Source organism: Carlito syrichta, unplaced genomic scaffold (assembly GCF_000164805.1).
Source record: "Carlito syrichta isolate Samal-C Ts95f unplaced genomic scaffold, Tarsius_syrichta-2.0.1 Scaffold288168, whole genome shotgun sequence".
NCBI lineage: Eukaryota > Metazoa > Chordata > Mammalia > Primates > Tarsiidae > Carlito > Carlito syrichta.
This window is the reverse complement of record NW_007232264.1, coordinates 232,051-253,237: the sequence shown is the minus strand read 5'-3', so window position 1 is coordinate 253,237 and position 21,187 is coordinate 232,051. Positions and strand designations below refer to the sequence as shown.

Below are 21,187 nucleotides of genomic sequence, written 5' to 3'. Positions count from 1 at the left end.
GTTTTGAGGTATAACCTCAGATTTTAGTAAAGAGCTATACAAAAATTAGCTCTATGAAATCTGTTTGTCGTGGAGATAATGTTGATACTATGCTGGCTAATTTGGTAGTATCTCCATATAAGGCATTTTATAGGGTTGAAAACCTGAAAACTCTTTGTTTCCCCAAAGATCTGGTATGTTTTCTCCTCGTTGATCATGAAAGCTGTGTAAATAATCTTGTTGCCCTTTCTCCTGGGCTGCCAGGAAGTCCATGGTGAAATTCACACTTCAATTATGTGTACTGCTGGAAACTTTGGTCAACTTGTCTATATTCTGATCCTTTACCTCCAGTAAACGTATTTTCCCAGGCCCATCTGTTTCAATTTGCATTCAGTATTTATTCTTTTATTATACATATTGTCCATAAACTACCTTGAGTCCTTTGAGTGATAACAAGGAGGAAACCGACCAAGTGATTTAAAAATGCATAAGTCCTCTGATGAAGAGGAAGACTGCCTTCTCCCACCGTCCTCCCAGGGCACAGGACCTTGAATGGTGTTTGACTCTTGGAGCCATGACGGTTCCCCACATCTGTTGCAGGCCTACGAGGAGAACATGTATGGCAGCAAGTACCAGTGGATCATCCCAGGCTGGTACGAGTCTTCCTGGTGGGAGCAGGTGCACACGGAAGCCAACTCATCCCGCTGCCTCCGGAAGAATCTGCTTGCTGCCATGGAGGGCTACATCGGAGTGGACTTCGAGCCTCTGAGCTCCAAGCAGATCAAAACCATATCAGGAAAGGTGAGTACTTTGATCTGCCCATTCCAATCCCCAGACCCATCTCCTTCGGACATCTTGTCTGATGACGTTGGCAAAAAGTCCACATCTATCATCCTGTGTGGCCCTGTGCAAATCGCTTGACCTCTCCGAGCCTAATATACCTGTAAGATGGGGATAGCCAGAACTGTGAGAATCAAGTGAGGTAAGGACACCCTGTGGGCACATAACACGGCACACGGGTAAGAGAAGGAGTCCTGGCACCAACGCCAGGGCCCGCTAAACTCTGCCCAAGTTCATCCTGTGCTCCTTTAACCTAGAATGTCACTTCTCAGTCTCACTGATGCTCTCCTGGAGGAGAGTGTCCTTAGGTAGACTTTGGAAACATGTGCTGTACCAGGCAGACTGGCTCAAAACCCAATGTTGCCACTTCCTAGCTTGAACTTGAGCTCTCCAAGCTCTGTTTCCATATCTGTGTGGTGGTGGTACAAACCCCCTCCTCTGAGGTTATCAAGAGGATTGGTGGCAGATCGTACAAAGTGACTAACATGAAGCCTGCACCTTGATGCTGTCACAACTGGGAGCAAGACCTCAGGCAGGTGCTTATATCCTCAGGCCACTGTATGCTCTCATGGGGTTACTGGCCCCCACCCTGCTCATCTCATAGAGCTACTGCAAGGACCAGGTCATAGGGGATATGTCAAAGTATTTCAAAAGTGCACCATTCTCTATCATGCTAAGTATTATCAAAACTCAGGTGCCGGCCAAGCACAGTGGCTCACAGCTGTAATCCCAGTATTTTGGGAAGCTGAGGCAGGAGAATTGCTTGAGTCCAGGAGTTCAGGAGCAGCCTGAGCAACATAGTGAGATCCTGTCTCTACCAAATAAAAAAATAAAAATATTAACTGGGCATGGTGGAGCCTATAGTCCCAGCTACTCAGAATGCTGAGGTGGAAGAATCTCCTGAGTTCAGGAGGTCGGGCTGCTGTGAGCTGTGATTGTGTCACTGCACTTCAAGCATAGGCAACTGATCCCTACTCCAAAAAAAAAAAAAAAACCCAGGTGCTGACAGCCCTGCTAAAGGTTCTCAATCCTGAATGCCAGCCAGAGTCAATACAGCAGTGCACACCATTCTTTTCAGTCTTCTCTATGTTCAGGTAGTTCAATTTTGCACCCAACTCCAGGTTCTTACAGACCCAATTTTATTTCAAGAACAAGTTTCATAATTATATATATATATATATATATATATAATTTATTTATTTATTTATATAAAACTTTAATTTATTATTTAATCTCAATCAGAGCCAACTCGATACAAATGATTTATTGATTTGTCAAGCAATGGCAAATCATTAGGACACATTTTGTAAACAACTCCTTAGATCATGCTGGCACCTGTTAGAAAATGTTGAAAGAAATACTTCCATACCAAAATCAATGCATATATAACATTTTTTGAGGTGTTGAATAATGAGCAGAAATAACTCATTTATTTCAGTGTGTTATTTTTAAAGGTGTTGAAGTTTGCAATTTATTAAGATACTTATGTCCAGGGATACCCTATATTTTAATCCAAAAATAGAATAACGTGAGGAAAACACAAAAACTAAGAGAAAATAATTCATGAAAGCAGATGGTAAAAATAGCCAAACGGAGAGAGGCTTCAGGGACAACAAAGACTTATATGACTGTGCATGAGGTCTATGACGCTGTCAGGGTGAGAGCCGTGTCACTGCGTAGGGCCTCCCTCAAAAGCCGTTTAAAGAGTGTGGATCTGATCCAGGCCAGAGCCACTCAGGGCCTGAGCAGTGCATGGGAATGCATTGGAGGAAGATGATTTTTTGTGGTATATTTTAGAGGAAATGTCTTGACATTTGTAACAGCATCCTCCAGCTCACTGGCTTTCCTTTTTCCAGTTGTTTTATTTGGGACTGGTGAGGAAGCGGTTAGCCTCTCCCCATCCCTGTCCCGTGTGTGGCTGTTCAACCCACAGTTGTGGGAAACCCACTCGTGAGGCCCCAGGTTGGGGCAGAGTCATCAAGATGGTTTCCAAAAGTCCAAGAGGCCCAGTCCCTGTCCCAGTGGTCTTTAAAGCAAAGGGTAGCATTTCTTCCATGACCCTATGGTTACCAGGTGACTGGCGTTACACAGGGACATCAGCAGCCTCTTCACCTCTTGGACTCAGAGGGTGCCAGAACTGCTCCCAGGGTTCCTCTAGTCCACCCTCCCAGCAGACTCTCAGCTCTTCTAGTAGCAGACGACTCATCGTTTCTCACTTAACCCCCGTTCCTGGGTCCCACTGGGGCCACTCAGATCCTATCGGGCTCTCTGCCCCACATAGTCCTTTGGAGATGTGGGGGCTGTAGCCACATCCTCAGAGGCATCCCTTCTCCAAAGAAACAGTCCCACCAGTTTTAACTCAGGTCCAGAGCAGGGACTAAGGGCCAAATGTAAGGGGGTGCCAAAAACTCCAGTAATCAAGATTAAGTGAAATGTGATAATGCATTTTTTAAAAATAAAAATTAATGCCAAAAAACCCAGGACTGACAAATTATCAAAATTGTAACTATAGACAGGGTCTACAAGACAGGGTGAGACAAGTGATGTGAGTTGTGCAAGCACATGGCTGGATTCTATCTTTCTGTCAAATATTGATATGTTGTTCATCGTGGACTTTTTGCATTGTCTTTTTAATATGACATTTAAATATTTTTAATCTTGATTACTAAGGGGTTTTATGGGAGACACACCCTTACAGTTTTCACCTAAAATTAGTGCTGTATTTGCCTCACCCTAGTACCAGCCCTGCACAGGTTGCATTTATCAAGCCCTTCTCCAGGCTCAGCCTGGGTGTGGAGCCCAGAGTTGAATAAAGCATTCCTATTTGTGGGCTGACCACAAGCCAAGTTCTCCAGACAGCTTTCAGAAGTCTGTGGTCAAAGGAAGTCCTAGAGAGTCAAGAGATATTTCTCGAATTTGCATTTGTATTGTATATAACTGCTCAGGAACCATGGTCAGCATGGGAAGGATGGCTGCTGGGTTGATGCCTTTATTCTGGGATCCGTTGGTGTCCATGAAGACAAGCAAACACTTGTGAAATCACGGCAAGTGAATGGACTCCTTCCATCCTCGCTGAGTTACAGATGGGGACACTAAGGGACAGAAAGGGGAAGGGATCCAACATCACATCACACTGATTTCAAGTGTCAACTTCCATTTTTCAAGCCCTATTAGGTTTGTTTCCACTGTTCCTGGTTGAACAGTGGCCTCCCAAAATATATGTCCACATCCTAACCCTTGGATCCTGTGAATTTGTTCTTATTTGGAAAAGGGGGGGGTTTGCAGACATAATTAATTTGAGGCTGTCATATGAGATTTTCCTGGATTACGTGAGTGGCCTCTGAATCCCATGACAGGCGTCCTTTATCAGAGAAAGGTAGAGGGAGGTTTAACGCAACAGGCGGAGGCCATGTGAAGAAGCAGGCAGAGACTGGAGTGATATGTCTACAAAACACGGAACGCCAAGGATTGCTGGCAGCCGCCAGAACAGGAGAGAGGCATGGAATGGAGCATTTTCCCTCAGAGCTTCCAGAAGGGTCCATCCCTGGCAACACCTTGATTTTAGATTTCTGGTCTCCAGGACTGGAAGAGAATAAATTTCTGCTGTTTTAAGCTACCCAGTTTGTAGCAATTTCTCGGCAGGCCCAGCAATGCAATACAGTTACCTTTTTCTCTGCCGTATTGTTCCTTTAGACCTGTGGCAAGCTTAGGACTGCATTCAATTCAGCGACTCTTCTGTGGTACCTCAGTGGTCCCCTGTGGGTCAGTGACTTGCAGGAGCACACAGCATGGTAATCTGGAGATCTGGTGTTAATCCTGCATTCACACAATAAATCTGCGGCCTCAGCAGGTCACGCTCCCTCCCTGGGCCTTGGTTTCCTCGACTGAAAATGAGAGACTTGGATTAGATAACCCCAGAAGTCCTTTCACAGCTCAATTCTCTGCCTCTGCAAACAGAGTATGGGGTTATTACATCAAGCTGTGTGACATGGTTATTATGCTGAACGCTGGAATCTCCCAGGATACAGGTGACTCCTGGTAGACAAAGTCACAGAAATGTGACCCCTCCTGGATGTGTTCTCCGAGTTTCCTCCTTCATAGACCTGTCTTTAGTATCAAGCTTCCCCCAGCTTGCTCACTGGTGCCAAGAGTTTTCTGATAGGAGAAATAATAAGGTCATCCCTGCTGGAGTTTTCCATGTTGGCACAAGCGTAGACCTCCAGGATTTCCTGAGCCCACGGGAGTGCAGTCTTCTGGAACCTCACAAAGACAGCCTCTGGGCCTCTGGTTGGACTCTAGCATCCAGTTCTTTCTCTTTGTTGAGGTTCCCCATCACTATTCTACTCCTGCAAAGTGACTGTTGACATTGGTGATTTCAAGTGTCAACTTCCATTTTTCAAGTCCTATTAGGTTTGTTTCCATTGTGAACATTTATGATTCTGGCCTGATTTCTCTGGTGATGGCTCAGCCTCTCTGATAAGAAATTATTTCCCTGTTCCTGTTTCCCTGCTGAGACCCAGAGCTGGGCCAAAAGCCCTGGAAGCAGCAGGGACCTTGGGGATGGCCCCAGTCCTCCATGAAAGGCACAGGCCTATCCTTTGGAAGACTTTGTAATGTTTTCTGGCAAGAAACTTCTGCAACCACCAGGATTGTTTATTCAACATGGTAAAACTGAAGGAAACACAAATCTAGTGAGCCCTCGACTTAGAGCCAATGACCTGTGAAAGATTGCACCCATCTCATTACCACTGTGCTGTGAGTTCTGTGACAAAGAACTTGGAGTCTTTAGGAAACTCTGGGCTCTAGAGTGAAGGAAGAGAAGGTGTCATGGAAAAGCAGGAGAGCACCTCAGCTTCACAGTGCTGCTGCCTCTGCCCCTGTTCCCCCACAAAGCTCCTGTTCCCTGCTACTCCAGTTGGCACTCACATCACTGGGAGCAGGTGCTGTGGCAGAGGGACATGGACTTAGGAGGCAGGGCCGGGTGGTCGATGGAGGGCCACCACTTCCCAACTGTTTGACTCTGTCAGATGGCTGGTTGTCTTTACCAAGAGCCATACCCCTCCTCCCCCATTCCGAGTTCTGTAACACAACTCTGATGTTTTACTGGGCGTGTTGCCACCCCACTGAACATGTACCTTTCCCGGCCTCCCATGCTAGATATGGCAGGATTCTAAGTGTGGCCAATGAGATATAAGTAGAAATGTTATATGGGATTTTTAGAAAGGCTCCTTTACAGGGAGATCTTGCCTTTCTTTTTCTTTCTCTTTTGTGTTGACTGGAATGTGGATGGGATGGCTGGAGTTCTAGTAGTCATCTTGGACACCAGGTGACTATGAGAGGAAACCTCGTTCTAGAATTGTGGAGCATAAAGACAGGAGCCTATGTCCCTGATTATACTGTGGAGCTGACATAGCTGTATTGCACAGCCTTCCTGTGAACATCTTTTATATAAGAAATAAACTATCTCATTTAAGTCACTGATCATTCGTTTTTTACTTTGAACCTAATACCGATACACTGGCATTGGGCAAATCATTTAATCTTTTCCAGTTTGCTTCTCATCTGTAAAATTGGGGTAATAATATGTCTCTCACAGATTTGTAAGGATTAGATGAGATTAGATAGTAGAAAGTATTTTACCAAGTGCCAAACACATAGTAGGCGCACAAAAAATGTTAGTTCGCCTCCTTCATCAGGATAAAAGTCTTGGGGGTAGGAGGGAGGATTGGTGAGGCTGATGAAGGGTTTTGAGCCCAGGTCATGTGAGATGAGGAGTAGCTGAAGGAACTGGGAGTCTTTTTGATTTTTTAGTTAATTATTTCTATTGAAGGAGAGCCCCCATATAACCATCACACCGGTCAAGAAAAAGATTATTCGCAGCAATTTAGAAGCTACTTTTATGCACTGTCCCAGCTAATACCCACCACCAGACATAACATTCTTCTGATTAACTTTGCTATACAGATGCCTGCTTTGGAACTTTGAACTCCAGCAGTCTTTTTGAGATCTTCAGGTTTAGGATGGCTAAGTCTTTCTGGTATTTATTCCAGTTTGCCCTTAAGTAGCTATCGTCTTCTCTTTGTCAGTTTCCACAGGCTGCCTTTGCCACAAAAGCTTACACTAGGGCATGGATGGGGTAAAAAGCACAAGTGAAATTTAGTATTCTTTCTCTTTTTACTCTGTTGTTTTACAGTTTTGATGTTCCCTGTCTTTAATTATTATGAGGGTATGATTATAGAATTTTTGTAGCTACAAAGTTATTTAGGATAGCTTGGAGAGACTTGGGGAAATTAATTTATACACAACTTCCATGATCTTCAGCTATCTCAGAGTCCTCTAAATAGTGTGTTTTAATGAATAGAAATTCTTTATTTTAATAGAAGTCACCCCAAGGCCATGAAGACATTTTCCTATCTTGTCTTTTAGAAGCTTATAGTTTTACCTTTTGCATATAGATCAAGTTGGAATTGATTTTGTATATGGTGTGAAGTAAGGATCAACATTCTTTTTCTTCTTTTTTCATATAGATATCTAATTGACCCAAAATCATTTATTGAAGAGACCATCTTTTACTATGCTGCCATGTCACCTTTGTTATAAATCAAATGACTATGTATATTTGGTTTTGTTTCTAAACTTTATTTTTTCTTCCATTTGTTTATTTGCCAAAACATCTTAATTTCTGTAGCTTTATAATAAGTCTTGATAACTACTAATATGGGTCCTCCATCTTAGCTCTTCTTCAAGATTGCCTTGGCTATTCTTGTCATTTTTCATTTCTGTATGTATTTTTGAATTGGGTTGTCAATGTACACCGAAGCCACCTCTGTTTTTTTATTGAGATTTCACTGAATCTGTAGGTCTATTTAGGGAAAAAAAGACATGTTAATAATACAGATTCTTCCAATCTATGAATTATATATATCCCTGCATTTATTTAGGTCTTCTTTTTCTCAGAAATGTTTTGTAGCTTTCTGTATAGAATTATTGTACATTCTTTGTCTGAATTGTCTCTAGGTATTTTATGTATTTTGGTAAATATATGTACACATTATTAATGGGTGCATATTTAGGGGTAGAATTTCTGAGCCATAGGGTAGACATTGCCAAACAGCTTTCTAAAGTGGTTATACCAACTTACACAGCCACCAGTAGTAAATGAAAATTCAAGTTTGTTCACATGAGCACTAAATTTTGGTATTGTCAGTGTTTTAATTTTAGCCGACCTAGCGGGTATGTATGGTGTCTTGTTTTAGTTTTAATTTGCATTTCCCTGATGACTGATGAAGTTGGGCATTTTTTCATAACTTTTTGGCCATTTTGATATCTTCTGTCATTAATTGCCTACTCAAATCTTTTGCCCATTTTTCCTATTGAATTCTCTGCCAATTTCTTATTAATTTGCAGAAGTTTTTTTATGTTCTTGGATATGAATTCTTTTACAATTTTCTGTATCGTTTGTATCTTCTCCCATTCTGTGGCTTATCTGTTCACTCTCTTGATATATTTTGATGAACATAGTAATATATTTGTATCTTGTTTAAGCATTTTTGCCCACTCAAGCTCATGAAGATATTTCCCTATCTTGTCATTTAGAACATTTGTTTTATGTTTTACATTTAGATATAGAATCTACATGAAATTGATTTTGAAATGACCTGAAATGAGAAAAATATTTATTTTTAAAGAATAATCAATTGAGTCAGGATCATTTATTGAAAAGGGCACAATTCCTCATCCCACCACCCATGCTGCAGTGCTACCTTTTTCATAAGCTAAATTTTTGCATATAGTGTAAACTTGTTCATGAGCTTCTAGATTATCAATTATCTTTCTTTGGTCTAATTCCCTATCTTTTCGTCAATATCACACTGATTTATGGGCGGGTTTTTGAGTTGGAGTCTCACTCTGTCACCCAGGCTGGAGAGCAGTGGCACACTCACGGCCACTCCAGCATCCACCTACTGGGCTTTGGCGATCCTTCCGCCTCAGCCTTCCAAGTAGCTGGAACTACAGGCGTATGCTACAACACCCAGCTAATTTTTTATTTATTGTTGAGACAAGGTCTCGCCAAGTTGTCCAGGCTGGTCTTGAACCCATGGACTCAGGTAATCCATTCGCCTCAGTCTCCCAAAGTGCTGGGATTACAGGCTGAGCTACTAAACCTGGCCATTATTGCACTGTTTTAATTACTAATGTTTTATAAGAAAAGTTGAAACCTGGTAGTCTAAGTTCTTAATTTTTGTTCTTTTTAAGATTCTCTTGGATGTTCTTGGCCCTAATGTCATTTTGTATTTATATCTATGAACATATTTACGCTTTCTATTATTTTTTATTTCTTCCTACAATTCTGGTTTTCTGCTTATTATTATCTCTCTGCCTGAAGAACTTCTCCTGTTGTTTATTTCTTTTTTACTTTGACTCTAGAGACAAATCTCAGTTTCTGGTTATCTGAAATTGTTCGTTATTCTACTCTTCATTTTGAGAGATTTATTAACTAGGTAGAGAATTCTAGATTGTCTGTGATTTTCTTTTAACACTTTAAGATGTTATTCTATTGTCTGCTGACTTATATTGTTTATATTAAGTCAGCTGTCGGACATTATTACTCTTTTGAAGGTAATTCACCTTTTTCTCTCTCTCTCTAGTTGCTTTTAAGATTTTGTTTTCTCTTTGATCTTCAGCAGTTTTACTATGCTGTGCTAAATGAAATGTTCTTTTCATTTATCTTTATTAGAGTTCACAGAGCTTCCTAGGACTTCATGAATCTGTGGATTGATGTGTATTTGGGAAAATTCTAGAATAGTATCCCTTGAAATATTGCTTCTGTCTATTCTGCCTTTCCTCACCTTCCAGGACACCAATTGTACATATATTATACATTTTCAACATATTCCATGTATCCCTTATGCTCATTTATTTTCTATCCTTTTTTCTTCCTATGCTTCTGTCTGAATATTTACTATTAATCTGTATTCAGCTCACTAATCTACTTTCTGTTGTGTCTAATATGCTGCTTTACCCATCTATTGAATTCTTTATTTCAGTTGTATTTTTCATTTTTAGAATTTTCACATTATTCTCTTTTTTTCTTTTGTAACTTCCAGTTACCTGGTAACATTCTGCATCTTTTAATCTATTTTCTTGAACATATAAACCTTGCTATTTTACTTATCCATGTCTAATAACTTCAAGATTTGGATCATCTATGGATTTGTTTCTATTGACTTTTTTCTCTTTTTTTCTTTTTAAAAAATCATCTAATCATATCTCCGAATGCATCTGGTAAATTTTGATTAAATGTACTATATGTGAAAAATTGTAGAAGTCACAGGTTGTGTTAACCTTTACCTAGAGAAAATGTATTATTCTTCAAGCAGGTGGTTTCAATAGTGGTAGATCACTTAATCCAATCAAGGACTAAGGTGGTTCCAGGTTTGGTTTTCATTTTTGTAAGGCCTGGTCCATTTTGGTTTGCCCTGATTCCTAGTGTTAGACTCGTCAGTGCTCTCAATCAAAATCCTGGAGTGTTTACCTAGACTCCAATTGTGATCTTCCTAATACTGTGAAACTCCAAATAGTACTGTTTGTTTTCTCATCCCTCTGTATTTGCTTGGTCTCTCAAATATTTCAAGTGGAGATACCAGTCTTAATTCAAGCTCACCTTTTTTATGGTTCCCTTTTCTCTAGGATGTTGACCATGCAAGTCTTGCTACCTGAACTACAGTTTTTGGCTTTCCACCCCTGAGGGACAGCTGAAAGCTCTGATCCAAACTTTCTGTTTCTGTAATTAGCCTTCTTACAAATCAGAAAATGCCTCAAGGGGAAAACGACAGAGAATGTTGGGCTCATCTCAAAGCATTTCTCTTCTCTCCAGATTGTTGGCTTTTCTGTCCTGGCTGTCCGGGCTGCTTTCTGATGCCTTTGAATAGCATTTTTTATACTTTATTCTGCTTTTCTAAATGTCCTTGATGGGAGCTTTGGTCTGAGTAGAAACCTGAACTGAGGTTATTTAGCTTAAAAGGAAGAAAATGCCCACAGGAAAAGGGAAAGTGTGTCCCTGTCTTTAGCGCTTTGAGGGACTGCTGCTCATACAGAAGGGTAGATGGGTGTATTGTGGCTACACAGGAAGATATTTACGGGGAGAGAGACATAAACTGTATCTGGAAGAACAGTCTCTTCAGCATCAGGCATTCCTTGAGTGGACAGCTGTGCCTGAAAAGATAGTGAGCTTCCCAACACTGGAGGGGTCTAAGAAGAAACTCAGCAGGCACCCGGAGGTTGCTACTGAGAAGATCCAATAATCAGATTGGAGGAGGGACTTAATCAGTGGGTATCAATTTGTGTATGCTTGAAATCGGAGATTTTTAAAGATACAGATGCCTAAGTTAACCCACTTACTGACATGCTGAACCATAATGTAGCCCTGGCATCTGCATTTTAACAAGGTACCCAAGTGACCTACAAACCGGAAGTACAAGAGCAGGAAATTAAATATCCCCTACTGTACCTTCCAAATGAGGCTCTGTGATGCAAACATCCACAAGGGATACTAGAGAGAAATACTGCCAGTTTTGCCTCTGCAAGAAGCAGCTGGAGATGTGGAAGAGGAATTATCCTTCCTTCTCTTGTTCTCCTCTCTTCTGTCCCTGAGGCTGCCCCCCCACACAAGACAGGGCTCAGCTTGGTTCTGCTAGAATGTCAGACTCATAAAGTTTAGTCACACTGTAGATTAGCAAGCTTGTGTGGGCTAGCCTGGGAACCTAACCACTATTTATAACATAGTTTCTGTGAGAAAAATATGTTCCAAGTACCAGCAACTACCTTTCAAAAATATGCTGGAGCACAACCTGTCAGTAATTGGGACTATCTATATAAGTTATTTTCTCAGAAATGTTAGCATCTCCCGATAAACTTGACCTCAGAGGATGAGTAATTAATCAGCATTCAGCGTCGGCTTTCCAATGGAAGAAATTCTTCTGCCCTGAATAATTGGAGGCCTACTTTAAGAACAACTATTACTTTTTCTCCAACAATTGTGAGAGTGTTTCTTCCTGCTGTCATTGTTTTGCCCAAGGGAGACTGGTGCTGGCATCACCTGGGAACGGTGATGAATGGCCTGGGTATAATGTGGTAGCAAGGACTTCTTTAGCTTGATGCTTTCAGAGGCAGTAAGAATAAGGTCACCTTCCAGGACTTAGCTACACTTGTGTCCCATTCCAAGGATTCTACCCACAGAAATGTGGCCAACAGTCACATTTCCAGTGTTCTCGGCACCCCCCTCCTGCTCTTCATTCCTGGGAAGAACAGTTTTATGAGATAGAAAAGGTATGAATTTACACATGGCACATATTAAAAGTTTATGAAGGGGTCTTTGTTGGCTCCAAGGTCAAGTCAAATAAACAATATAATCTTGGTCCCCTTGCTGTCTCCACAAAACAAAACAAAAAAAGTTATCAAGGAAGTTAAAAATTGCAAGGAGTTACCTCCTGGTGAGACCACACTGACTATGTTCACTTCAGGTCTAGACCCTGACTTTAAGAGAATCATAGAAATCTTGAAGGATATCCCGTGTCATGCTCTGCTGGGAGGCAGTATAGAAATGTCATTGGAATGTAATCAATAGATTGAACAAATGGGTTAAACAGTAGTGTCAAAGATGGACACTACCAGCCCTCAGATGCCTTTTTGTGCATCAGAGAAAGCTCAAGGAGCAAAATCCAAGAGAAGGGACGTCAAGGGGGCCTCATTCCTTTCATACTTAAAGCAATTCATTAGAGAAATACACATTCAAGTAATTTTTTAATCCTTTAAAAATGGTCACTAGCTGAATTAACAACCCGAAATAGACCCAAATCATATTTAAAAATCAGAAAAAATATAGCCAAGTAGTAAAAGATGGAAAAATGACAAGATGCATTAAAACAAGACCTTAAAAAATGTGACTGTGGTGTATAAAGAGGAAATTTACCTGAAAAACTAAAATTTCTTAGTGTTTGAGAAACACTAAGATCATTAATCAGAAAAAGGCAAGTTAAAAGAAGATTTTTTTTTCTTAACAAACTGACAATAATGTTAAAAATTAAACTGACAGTGATGTTAGCATTCCTATCATCAAGGATACAGGGAAATGAGTACTTTCATACACAGGGGGATTATAACTGTTTACATTTGGGGAGAACAATTTGGACCTACAGTGTGAAGAGGTATGTTCCTGTGTTTTTCAGACAGAGAAACGGAGGCCTACAAAGGGCCTATGCAGGTATAGTTTGGGGTTCTGGTGATATGTCAGTGATCGAGACAGATCACATCCCTGACCTCATGGAGCTTAATTCTAGTTGGGTGGGGAGGGAGGGCAGGAACAACAGACAATAGGCAGGTAAACACAAAAGTAGGACAACTGCAGAAAGTGATAATACAAAATAGAAAAGAAGACCGATGGACAGAGAGTGTTTGGGGTGTGGGGTTTTAGAACAGGTGGGTCCAGGCCCTGAGAAGTGACAGGTGTTGACATTTGGATGCCAAGAACTGGGGAGGAGCTTTCTGGCAGAAGAAGCATCTAGTGCAAAAGTCCTGAGGTGTGAGCAAGCTTGATGTGATGGCGGACCCAGAAGGCTTAAGGATGAGAAAGCACCTCATAGTGGATTGTTTCCTCCCTAAGAGGAGTGAACATGGCCAGGGATGATTGCAGGCTTCAAAAGTCAGCCCGACGGGAGTGCAGATGGGCAGAAGGATGTGCTGAGGGCAGCCTTGTAACTGAGCTGGGCAGAGCTGTGCTGGTCTCCTTGAAGAATCCTCGGATTTGAGGAGAGTTTCTACCTGCCAGGAGTTTTGAGTGACGAACAGAGTGGTGATGGCTGGAGAGGATGTATTTCTAGAAGAAACTATAAAGAAGGGTAAACCCTGAACTTTCCAAATAGGACCCCAAAACAAAAAAGAAGGAGGCCGACTCTGGCTGCGTCTCCATTCATGTTTGGTCACAGAATTCCTTGTCTGCAGGTTCCACAGCCAGAGACACTCAGCACCACCCGCCAGGTACCTGTGTGGGTGGCCCCACAAGAGACTAGGCTTCTTGACCTAGGTGGGCTCCAGCCATGGAGAGATCCAGCCTTTGAGAAACCAGCCCCACACCTTCCTCTAACGCTAAACCTGGCCCCAAACAACTTGCAATTATCAAAAAGCAGTTATAACCTCAAACGTCACAGATGAAAGAAGTAGCCGAGATGGAATGGGAAGCTAGTCTAGCTACACACACAGACACAGACACACACACACACACACACACACAAGCTGTGTGACCTTGGGCACCTCTCTGAACTTCTCTGTGTCTTAGGCTGTAGATGGATGGGGTGTCTGTGACTGCCCGTCCCTAGGGCCCTTCTCAGTATAAACTGACAATGAGTCCACGGTTTCTGTGTATGCTTTGTCCCCAAGGAGGGTCTTTCCAGAGACCATGCTGTGAGCCCTGATGACATTTCTGGCAAAGGAGTTCAGAAGTGATTTGAAAAAAGGCCCATGGAAGTGCTGAGGATAACAGGTCCCTTGGGGACTCATTCACTTGGAAGTGCAAGTTCCGGGAACTGGAAGGAAAAGACAGTGCCATTACTTGGGGGCCACAATCCGAATGTTAATATTACCAATGAAATTATTTTATTAAATTCAGCTCAGTGAAAGAAGATAATCTTCGCTTCAATGCCAAACTACTCACAGACACTGTGGCATTATGGAAGGTAGAGAAAGGAGTGGGAGAGAGGAATGCTGAGTTCCTTAGTAACCAGGACCTGCCCTGGGCCCGTGCTCTTAGAGGGCCGCACCTGGGCCCCATGCAGCTGGTAATCCACGGGCCACGGGGATGGCCCACCCAAAGTCTGCACACCTCCGGCTTCTAGACCATGCCCTGAGTTCCCTGTCTACAAGCTAGAGCTGTTTCCAGGGCCCCGGCAGCCTCTTGCCTGGGTCAGTGCCAGTTCTTGAGGGTGGACTGTGCCTCTGGGGTGGTCAAGGGGCTACTGATGCTGAAAGAGGAAGGAGGTATGGACTGAGCCTGGCTGGGCTGCAGGACGGAGTATGACGGGAAGGGAAGGGGGGATGGGATGGGCCACAGCAGCATAAGGCCAGCGACCCCTGTGCTACTATGTCTGGCCTGAAGCTCTGAGGAGCCCTGGAATTCTGAATTCCATCTTGGCCTTCCAGATCATTAGAAGGCACATTTATTATGGTGAAGGAAGAGAAAATATTTCACTGCACAGTTTGTTCACTTGTCTGTAACTCTAATATTCAGACATATGGTATGTGGGCCTCCATCTAGCCCCAGGCTCTACAAATACCAGCAGGAGACCTGGTTAGGGCACATTATTCCCTCTCCTTAGCCTTGTCAACAGACAAGGTTCAAATCCCAGCCCTTTCACTCACTGGCTGTGTGGCCCTAAGCAAGTTGATTTCTCAGAATCATTCTTCATGTGCAAAATGAGGACAGTAGTACCCAGTTTCTGATGTTGTTGTGAGGTTTAAATGAGATAATGTGAACATAGAGCCTAGTTCCAAGTCTGGTACACACTGGGCACTAAAGAGTATCAGTTTTTCTTGGCACAGGGCCCCTGACGCCCCTGCCATCTGTAACTTGGGATTCCCCATCTCTTTTGTTTTTCCAGACTCCGCAGCAGTATGAGAGAGAGTACAACAACAAGCGGTCAGGCGTGGGGCCCAGCAAGTTCCACGGGTACGCCTATGACGGCATCTGGGTCATCGCCAAGACACTGCAGAGGGCCATGGAGACGCTTCACGCCAGCAGCCGGCACCAGCGGATCCAGGACTTCAATTACACGGACCACACGCTGGGCAGGATCATTCTCAACGCCATGAACGAGACCAACTTCTTCGGAGTCACGGTCAGTCCCACGCCTCTGGGCTGTTTTCCTTGGGGTCCCTTGGAGACATGCTGTTGTCCACCTTGTAATATGTGATCTGTTCTCTCTGATCACTGAAGTAACTGCCTGTGGGCCATAGGATCGCAGGGCTTTTTAGACAAAGGGCAGGGGCAGTGTGTGTTCTCAGACACACTGAGGAAATGCTTCTCCATGACTCATGAGTAAGAAGGGCTTGGTGGCTCAGCCTGTAATCCCGCGCCTTTGGGAGGCTGAGGTGAGTGGATTGCCTGAGCCTGCGGGTTCGAGACCTGCCTAGGTAACTTGGCGAGCCCTCATCTCTACAATAAATCAAAAATTAGCCGGGCGTGGTAGCGCGCCTATAGTTCCAGCTACTCGGAGGGTTGAGGCAGAGAGATCGCCGGAGCCCAGCAGGTCGAGGCTGCGGTGGCCGGGAGCGGTTTACCAGGTGATGGGGTGGGGCGGACCAGCAGGAGCTTGGGACCCAAAGTCAGGTTCAAATCCCAGGCCTTCACTTACAGCCTACCTTCTTTGAACTACCGTTTTCATTCACAAGATGGGAATACTACCTACCTCACAAGTTAGTCATACAGATTATCCATTACATAGTACAAATTGCTAATATTTGTTGAGCAGACTACTTACTCTGAGCCTCACGTTTCTCATCTGAGAAATGGGAATAATAATATATGCCTTGCATGGAAGTTGGGAAAATAAGCAATGATGATAATGGCTAATATTTCTCAAATGTGTATTATGTGCTAGGCACTGTGCTAAGTACTTTATGTAGATCAGACTCAAGAACGTGTGCTCAGTGCTAGGTGCATAGCAGACATTCAGTAAATGCTAGCTATTGTTATGTTTAATAATATCACATTGCATGCTTATGTCACCCCAAGGAAGTAGGTTCTGCTATTATTTCCATAAAAGTGAGGAAACTGGAGCCCAGAGCATTGAAGTACTACAGCTAATCAGAGGCGAGTGGGGTTTGAACCTGGGTCTAGCTCTTAATTTTTGCATTACAGTACCTTCTGGTATCAACCCAAGTGGTAGTTATTTATGTCTCATGATGTACTTGTCACTGACTCCGCTCCCAGAAAGTATGGAAATTTTGTCTGAAGAATAGGTTGAGTGGGCTAAAGTGCTGTCCTCTGTTCTAATTTAAAGAGTCAGAGTAGAGTCGGCCTGTCTTGGGGAATTAAGAGGAGTGGGTAAGATGAGCTGGTTGGTACGTTTCTTGAAAGTACATATCCGTGCATGTGTGTGCTCAGGCTTGTGTTGTTGATCTGGTAGACCAGGACCTGTGCAGGTGCCGAGGGTGTGGACAGGGGTATGGATGCCAAGGTAAGACGGGCTCCCAGTTCCAGAGCCTGTGGCCCAGATACAGAAGTGAGACCTGTACAAAACTGTCGGGGAGAGGTTAAAAGTGCTCCGTACTATGGAAGAAACTATATGAGCCTGGAGGGCTTTCTGTGGCCTTTGGTTAAAAAGTTAGGGAAGGCATTCTGGAGGAAGTGTGCCTTGAGGTGTGCCTTGAACGGTGGGTAGGAGTTAGACATGCAGAGAGGGGGCTGGATCTTCCCTGATGGAACACAGGGAGCAAGGAAGAAATGTAAGTGGGGAGGGGAGGACAATTAATTGGGCCCAGGACATTGGGAAGGTGGATGATGGAGCTGGGAAGGTAAGTTGGGATCCAACTGTAGAGAGTGAAGCTAAGGAGACTGGCCTCTATCTTTTAGGCCACCCATTCTCAATGTGTGATCAGCATCACCTGAGAGCTTGTTAGATATGCACATTCTCAGGCTACTCCCTAGGCCCATTGAATCAGAATCTCAAGGAGCAGAGCCCAGCTATCTGTGTTTTAAAAAGCCTTCCAGGTGATTCTAATGTATGCCAGAGTTTGAGAACCATGGCTGTGGGTGGTGGGGGGCAGGAAGGGGATAGGGGGTGGGCACTGAAAAGAAATAGATTTCCAAAATCCTTGAGTAGATCCATTCTGGACTAAAGGCGCCGGGATGTCCTCCCACGGTTCAGAAGTAAAGCCTCCATATAGTTATTGGCAAGGTCCATTTTTATAGCACAGCCTAGATTCAGGCTGGAAACTTTAACAGCTTTCCTCAGACCAGTAGCTTTAAAAAATTGTTTTTATTCTCAGAACGCCTTGTTATGAAATCTCACGTGGAGTCTGGTATATAAAACACATTAAAGAGGAACTTCTCAATTGAACACAGGAAGAGTTCAGAGCCTTGCCTGTTCAGACCCCTCTTCCTGAAGTCCCTCTCCACCCTAGCAGCCCCTGAGACCCCTCCCTCAAAAAGGTTGGACAGGACACCCAACAAAATTCCTCCAAAGTCCTTTCTGCTCATCATACAAGGTCACAAACTGAGATTCAGAGAAGATTGGGATTTTCCCAGCATCCCACGGGTAGCATTGTGGTAGGACTATTTCAGAACATAGGTATACTTATTCAGGCCATCCTTCATCCTTTCTTAGTTAGTAGAATTCATGGTATTCAAAGTTGAAACGGATAAATAGAGAGCTACAGAATCTAGGAAGCATTTTGTCGTCCTTCATAATCCTAGAACTCAGCATTTTGCCTAGATGGCTGATAGATCTAAGTTGGAGGTCATTTATAACCACTTCTAAATGCTCCCTTTCATCTAAGTCAAATAATACATAATCCCTACTTGATGAGCAATTAGATAAGACTGCCTGAACCACTCTCCATGGCTTGAAGACAAGTTTCTTTTTAACATCTGCTCCAGTTTGTGATTCATAATTCAGCGAATATCAGGACTGAAAGTGGTCTTAAAGAGCCTTGAAGTCAATGCTCTCATGGTGTGGATGAGTGTCCAATGTCCAGAGAGGGAAGGTGACTCCTTCAAAGTCACTCAGTAAGATGGTTTGCCAGAGCCAGTCCTGCCTCCACCCACTCGATACCATCTCCCTTCTCTGTGCAGTGGTCCCTTTAGTGGAGAAAGATTGCAGCAGTGAACAGTTCTGCACTTTGTTTTACCTTCCTCCTTATCCCCTTTGTCACATATTAATAGGTGCTTGTCACTGGGTTGTAGACAGGTTTCATTAAAATTGTCTTCTGGTCACAGAAAAAAGGATGTCTTCTGACAAAATAAAAAGTGTCTCTGTGGTCCAAGGAGACCACAGAAGGCCAAGTTCGGCTATAAATAACGAGTTAGGAAGGCAAGGAACACGGGGGTTGGAAATGAATTAAAGCATTTTCCATTTGCTGAAGGGTTTTCATTATACAGCACACACAGTATCCATTTTTCCTCTCTCAGGCAGACACTTTCTTCTGGGTCCCTCTCATTCAGCATGTTTACTATATGGGAAATCATTTAAACACATTAAATTAATTACATCCATGACTCGATTTCAATTGATGCAGTGTGCACACTCTCTACTGAGAGCTGGGCCTGTGGTTCTGGGTTGGCATGTTGATGAAGAAATTTCTTCCATGCATCCCAGATTGGGAATCCAGCTTAGCTCAAGTTTAGCCCAGCTCCATTTTATCTTCTTGGGAGCTCCGTGCCCAGCTGCCCTTCTCAGGGAACACTGAAATGGGATTCCACGTCCCCACCTGCACACCGGAGACTTGTGGGTGCCATCCATCTCTGATTCCTCAAGTGCACAGTTCTGATGTTCAGCCCTGGGACTACCTCTCCATGGTCTAGGAGTCTCAGGGAACTTCCCCACCTGGATGCCCCTCTTCTGCCAAACATGCGGCCGGGAAACTCAGGCTAGAATTGGCTAGTTAGGTCTCAAAAGTCCAGGACATTCTGAGAATCTTCTTTTCTGAAAGAAATAAAGGCTTGGAACCCAGCTCAGCAGAAGTCACCTCGGGCAATGATTCCTAAACTTCTATCTATATGTGTGAAAATCTCCCAAGGAGCTTCATGAAAAATTCAGATTCCCTTGCCCTACCCCATAACTTCTGATTCAGGGGACTTTTGGTAAAGCCGTATTTCCATAAAGATATTTGAATAAGCAGTCAGGGTGATTCTTAAATAGTAGCTTTGAGAATTGCTTACTAACACACACACACACTTATTGGTTTTATACCTGTCAGTGGGTGTGTGGAGTAGAGAGAGGAAAAACGTGTAGTCCCCGCACTTGGGAGCCCCCCATTTAGTGGGGAGATGGACATGCAGATGGGGAATAAATCCTGGGCAGTATTCAAGGTCTACCCAAGTTCCCTGGAAGACTGTATTTCTCCTAGAGTAAAGACCAAGGAGCCAACCTCAATTTTCCTGCTGCTCAGTAAGCAAAACTCACTATATCAGTAATTGCAAGGCAGCCGTCCATTGGGTTCCCCTCTGTGCCATGTGCTGGGAGCAAGGATGCAAGCAATGACAGGCCCCCATCTCCAAGCCTCAACATGTCAGTGTGCTGTGCTTAACAGACTCCTCTAATTAGGTTTTCCTGACAAAGGTGTACTGAATTCATGGCCAGGAGACCATAACTTTTCAAAACACAAAGATGTACTGAATTCATGGCCAGGAGACTGTAACTTTCAAAACATGCCTGGGGTCAACATCAAAGCCTTAAGTTTTGGGGGTGATCATTTTTAAATTCTTCCCACTCTCCAGTCTCTTAAAACAGGGGTAACCTCCCAGGTCTCAAAGCAGACAGCTCCTTTGGGTATGTCAGGTTAAGGTATGATGGCTCTGGCCATCTGTGTACTCCCTTTGGCAAATGTTTCCTCTGTCTTTTAAAAGGAGTTTGTTGTGCCTATGACAGGCTAAATGAATAGAACCTCATTTTACTCTATGACAATGAAACCCATGTTTCTTCCAGTGAGTTCCTCGAGGGATGTACACCAGGTATGGGGGAGGCATAAGGCTTCAAGGAGTATTTGGCCATAGAGAACTGAAGAAGCTCCTGGGGAGTATCTTTAATTGGGTGAAGAAGGCTCCATTCTTGCTCAATTGTTTCCTGTGATTGCCCCTCATTCCCAGTGGGTAGACCCCATGCAGAAGCGATCACAACTGGAAAGAGGGAGACCCATAAGTTCCTCCAAATAATAGAGCCATCCTCCATCCTCCGCCCAACCTCTCTCAACCAACTGTGGATCTGAACATCTCAGTGCAGCATCTGTCAGGAGAGGCCGGCACCCTTAAGGTCAGACGCTTCACCTCTCGTGGCTATGTTCTAACTGACCTCACCAAGGGCATAAAGAACTGCAGATGGTGATTTGCAGAATTTATTGATCTATTTGCTTTTGTGAAGAGGAATCCAGCCTTAGCCTGTGTGTCCCTTAAAGATTTTTATGCAAGATTTTAAAAAAATTATCTCTACTAAGACTCAAATACTGCGCTCCCTCCAATCAACTTTTTAAGTTAAAAAAAAAAGACATCATAGAGTAAACACAGCTTGGTTGGAATTCCAAGTACAGTCAAACTAGGTAGCTGGAGAGAGGCAACAGATTCCTCATCCCAGGGGAGCTCACAATGTTGGCTCAAACCCTT

General features: G+C 43.4%; 1 protein-coding gene across 2 annotated transcripts in view; it reads left to right on the top strand.

The window, feature by feature from the left end:
• GABBR2 (gamma-aminobutyric acid type B receptor subunit 2) overlaps nt 1-21,187 on the top strand; it is a 280,913-nt gene that overhangs the window by 100,633 nt on the left and 159,093 nt on the right. For both annotated transcript variants that reach the window (XM_021710138.1, XM_008053452.1), the window contains 2 exons: nt 580-780; nt 15,471-15,707. In XM_021710138.1, coding sequence (XP_021565813.1) covers nt 580-780; nt 15,471-15,707 — 438 coding nt within the window. The remainder of the gene's footprint in view (nt 1-579; nt 781-15,470; nt 15,708-21,187) is intronic.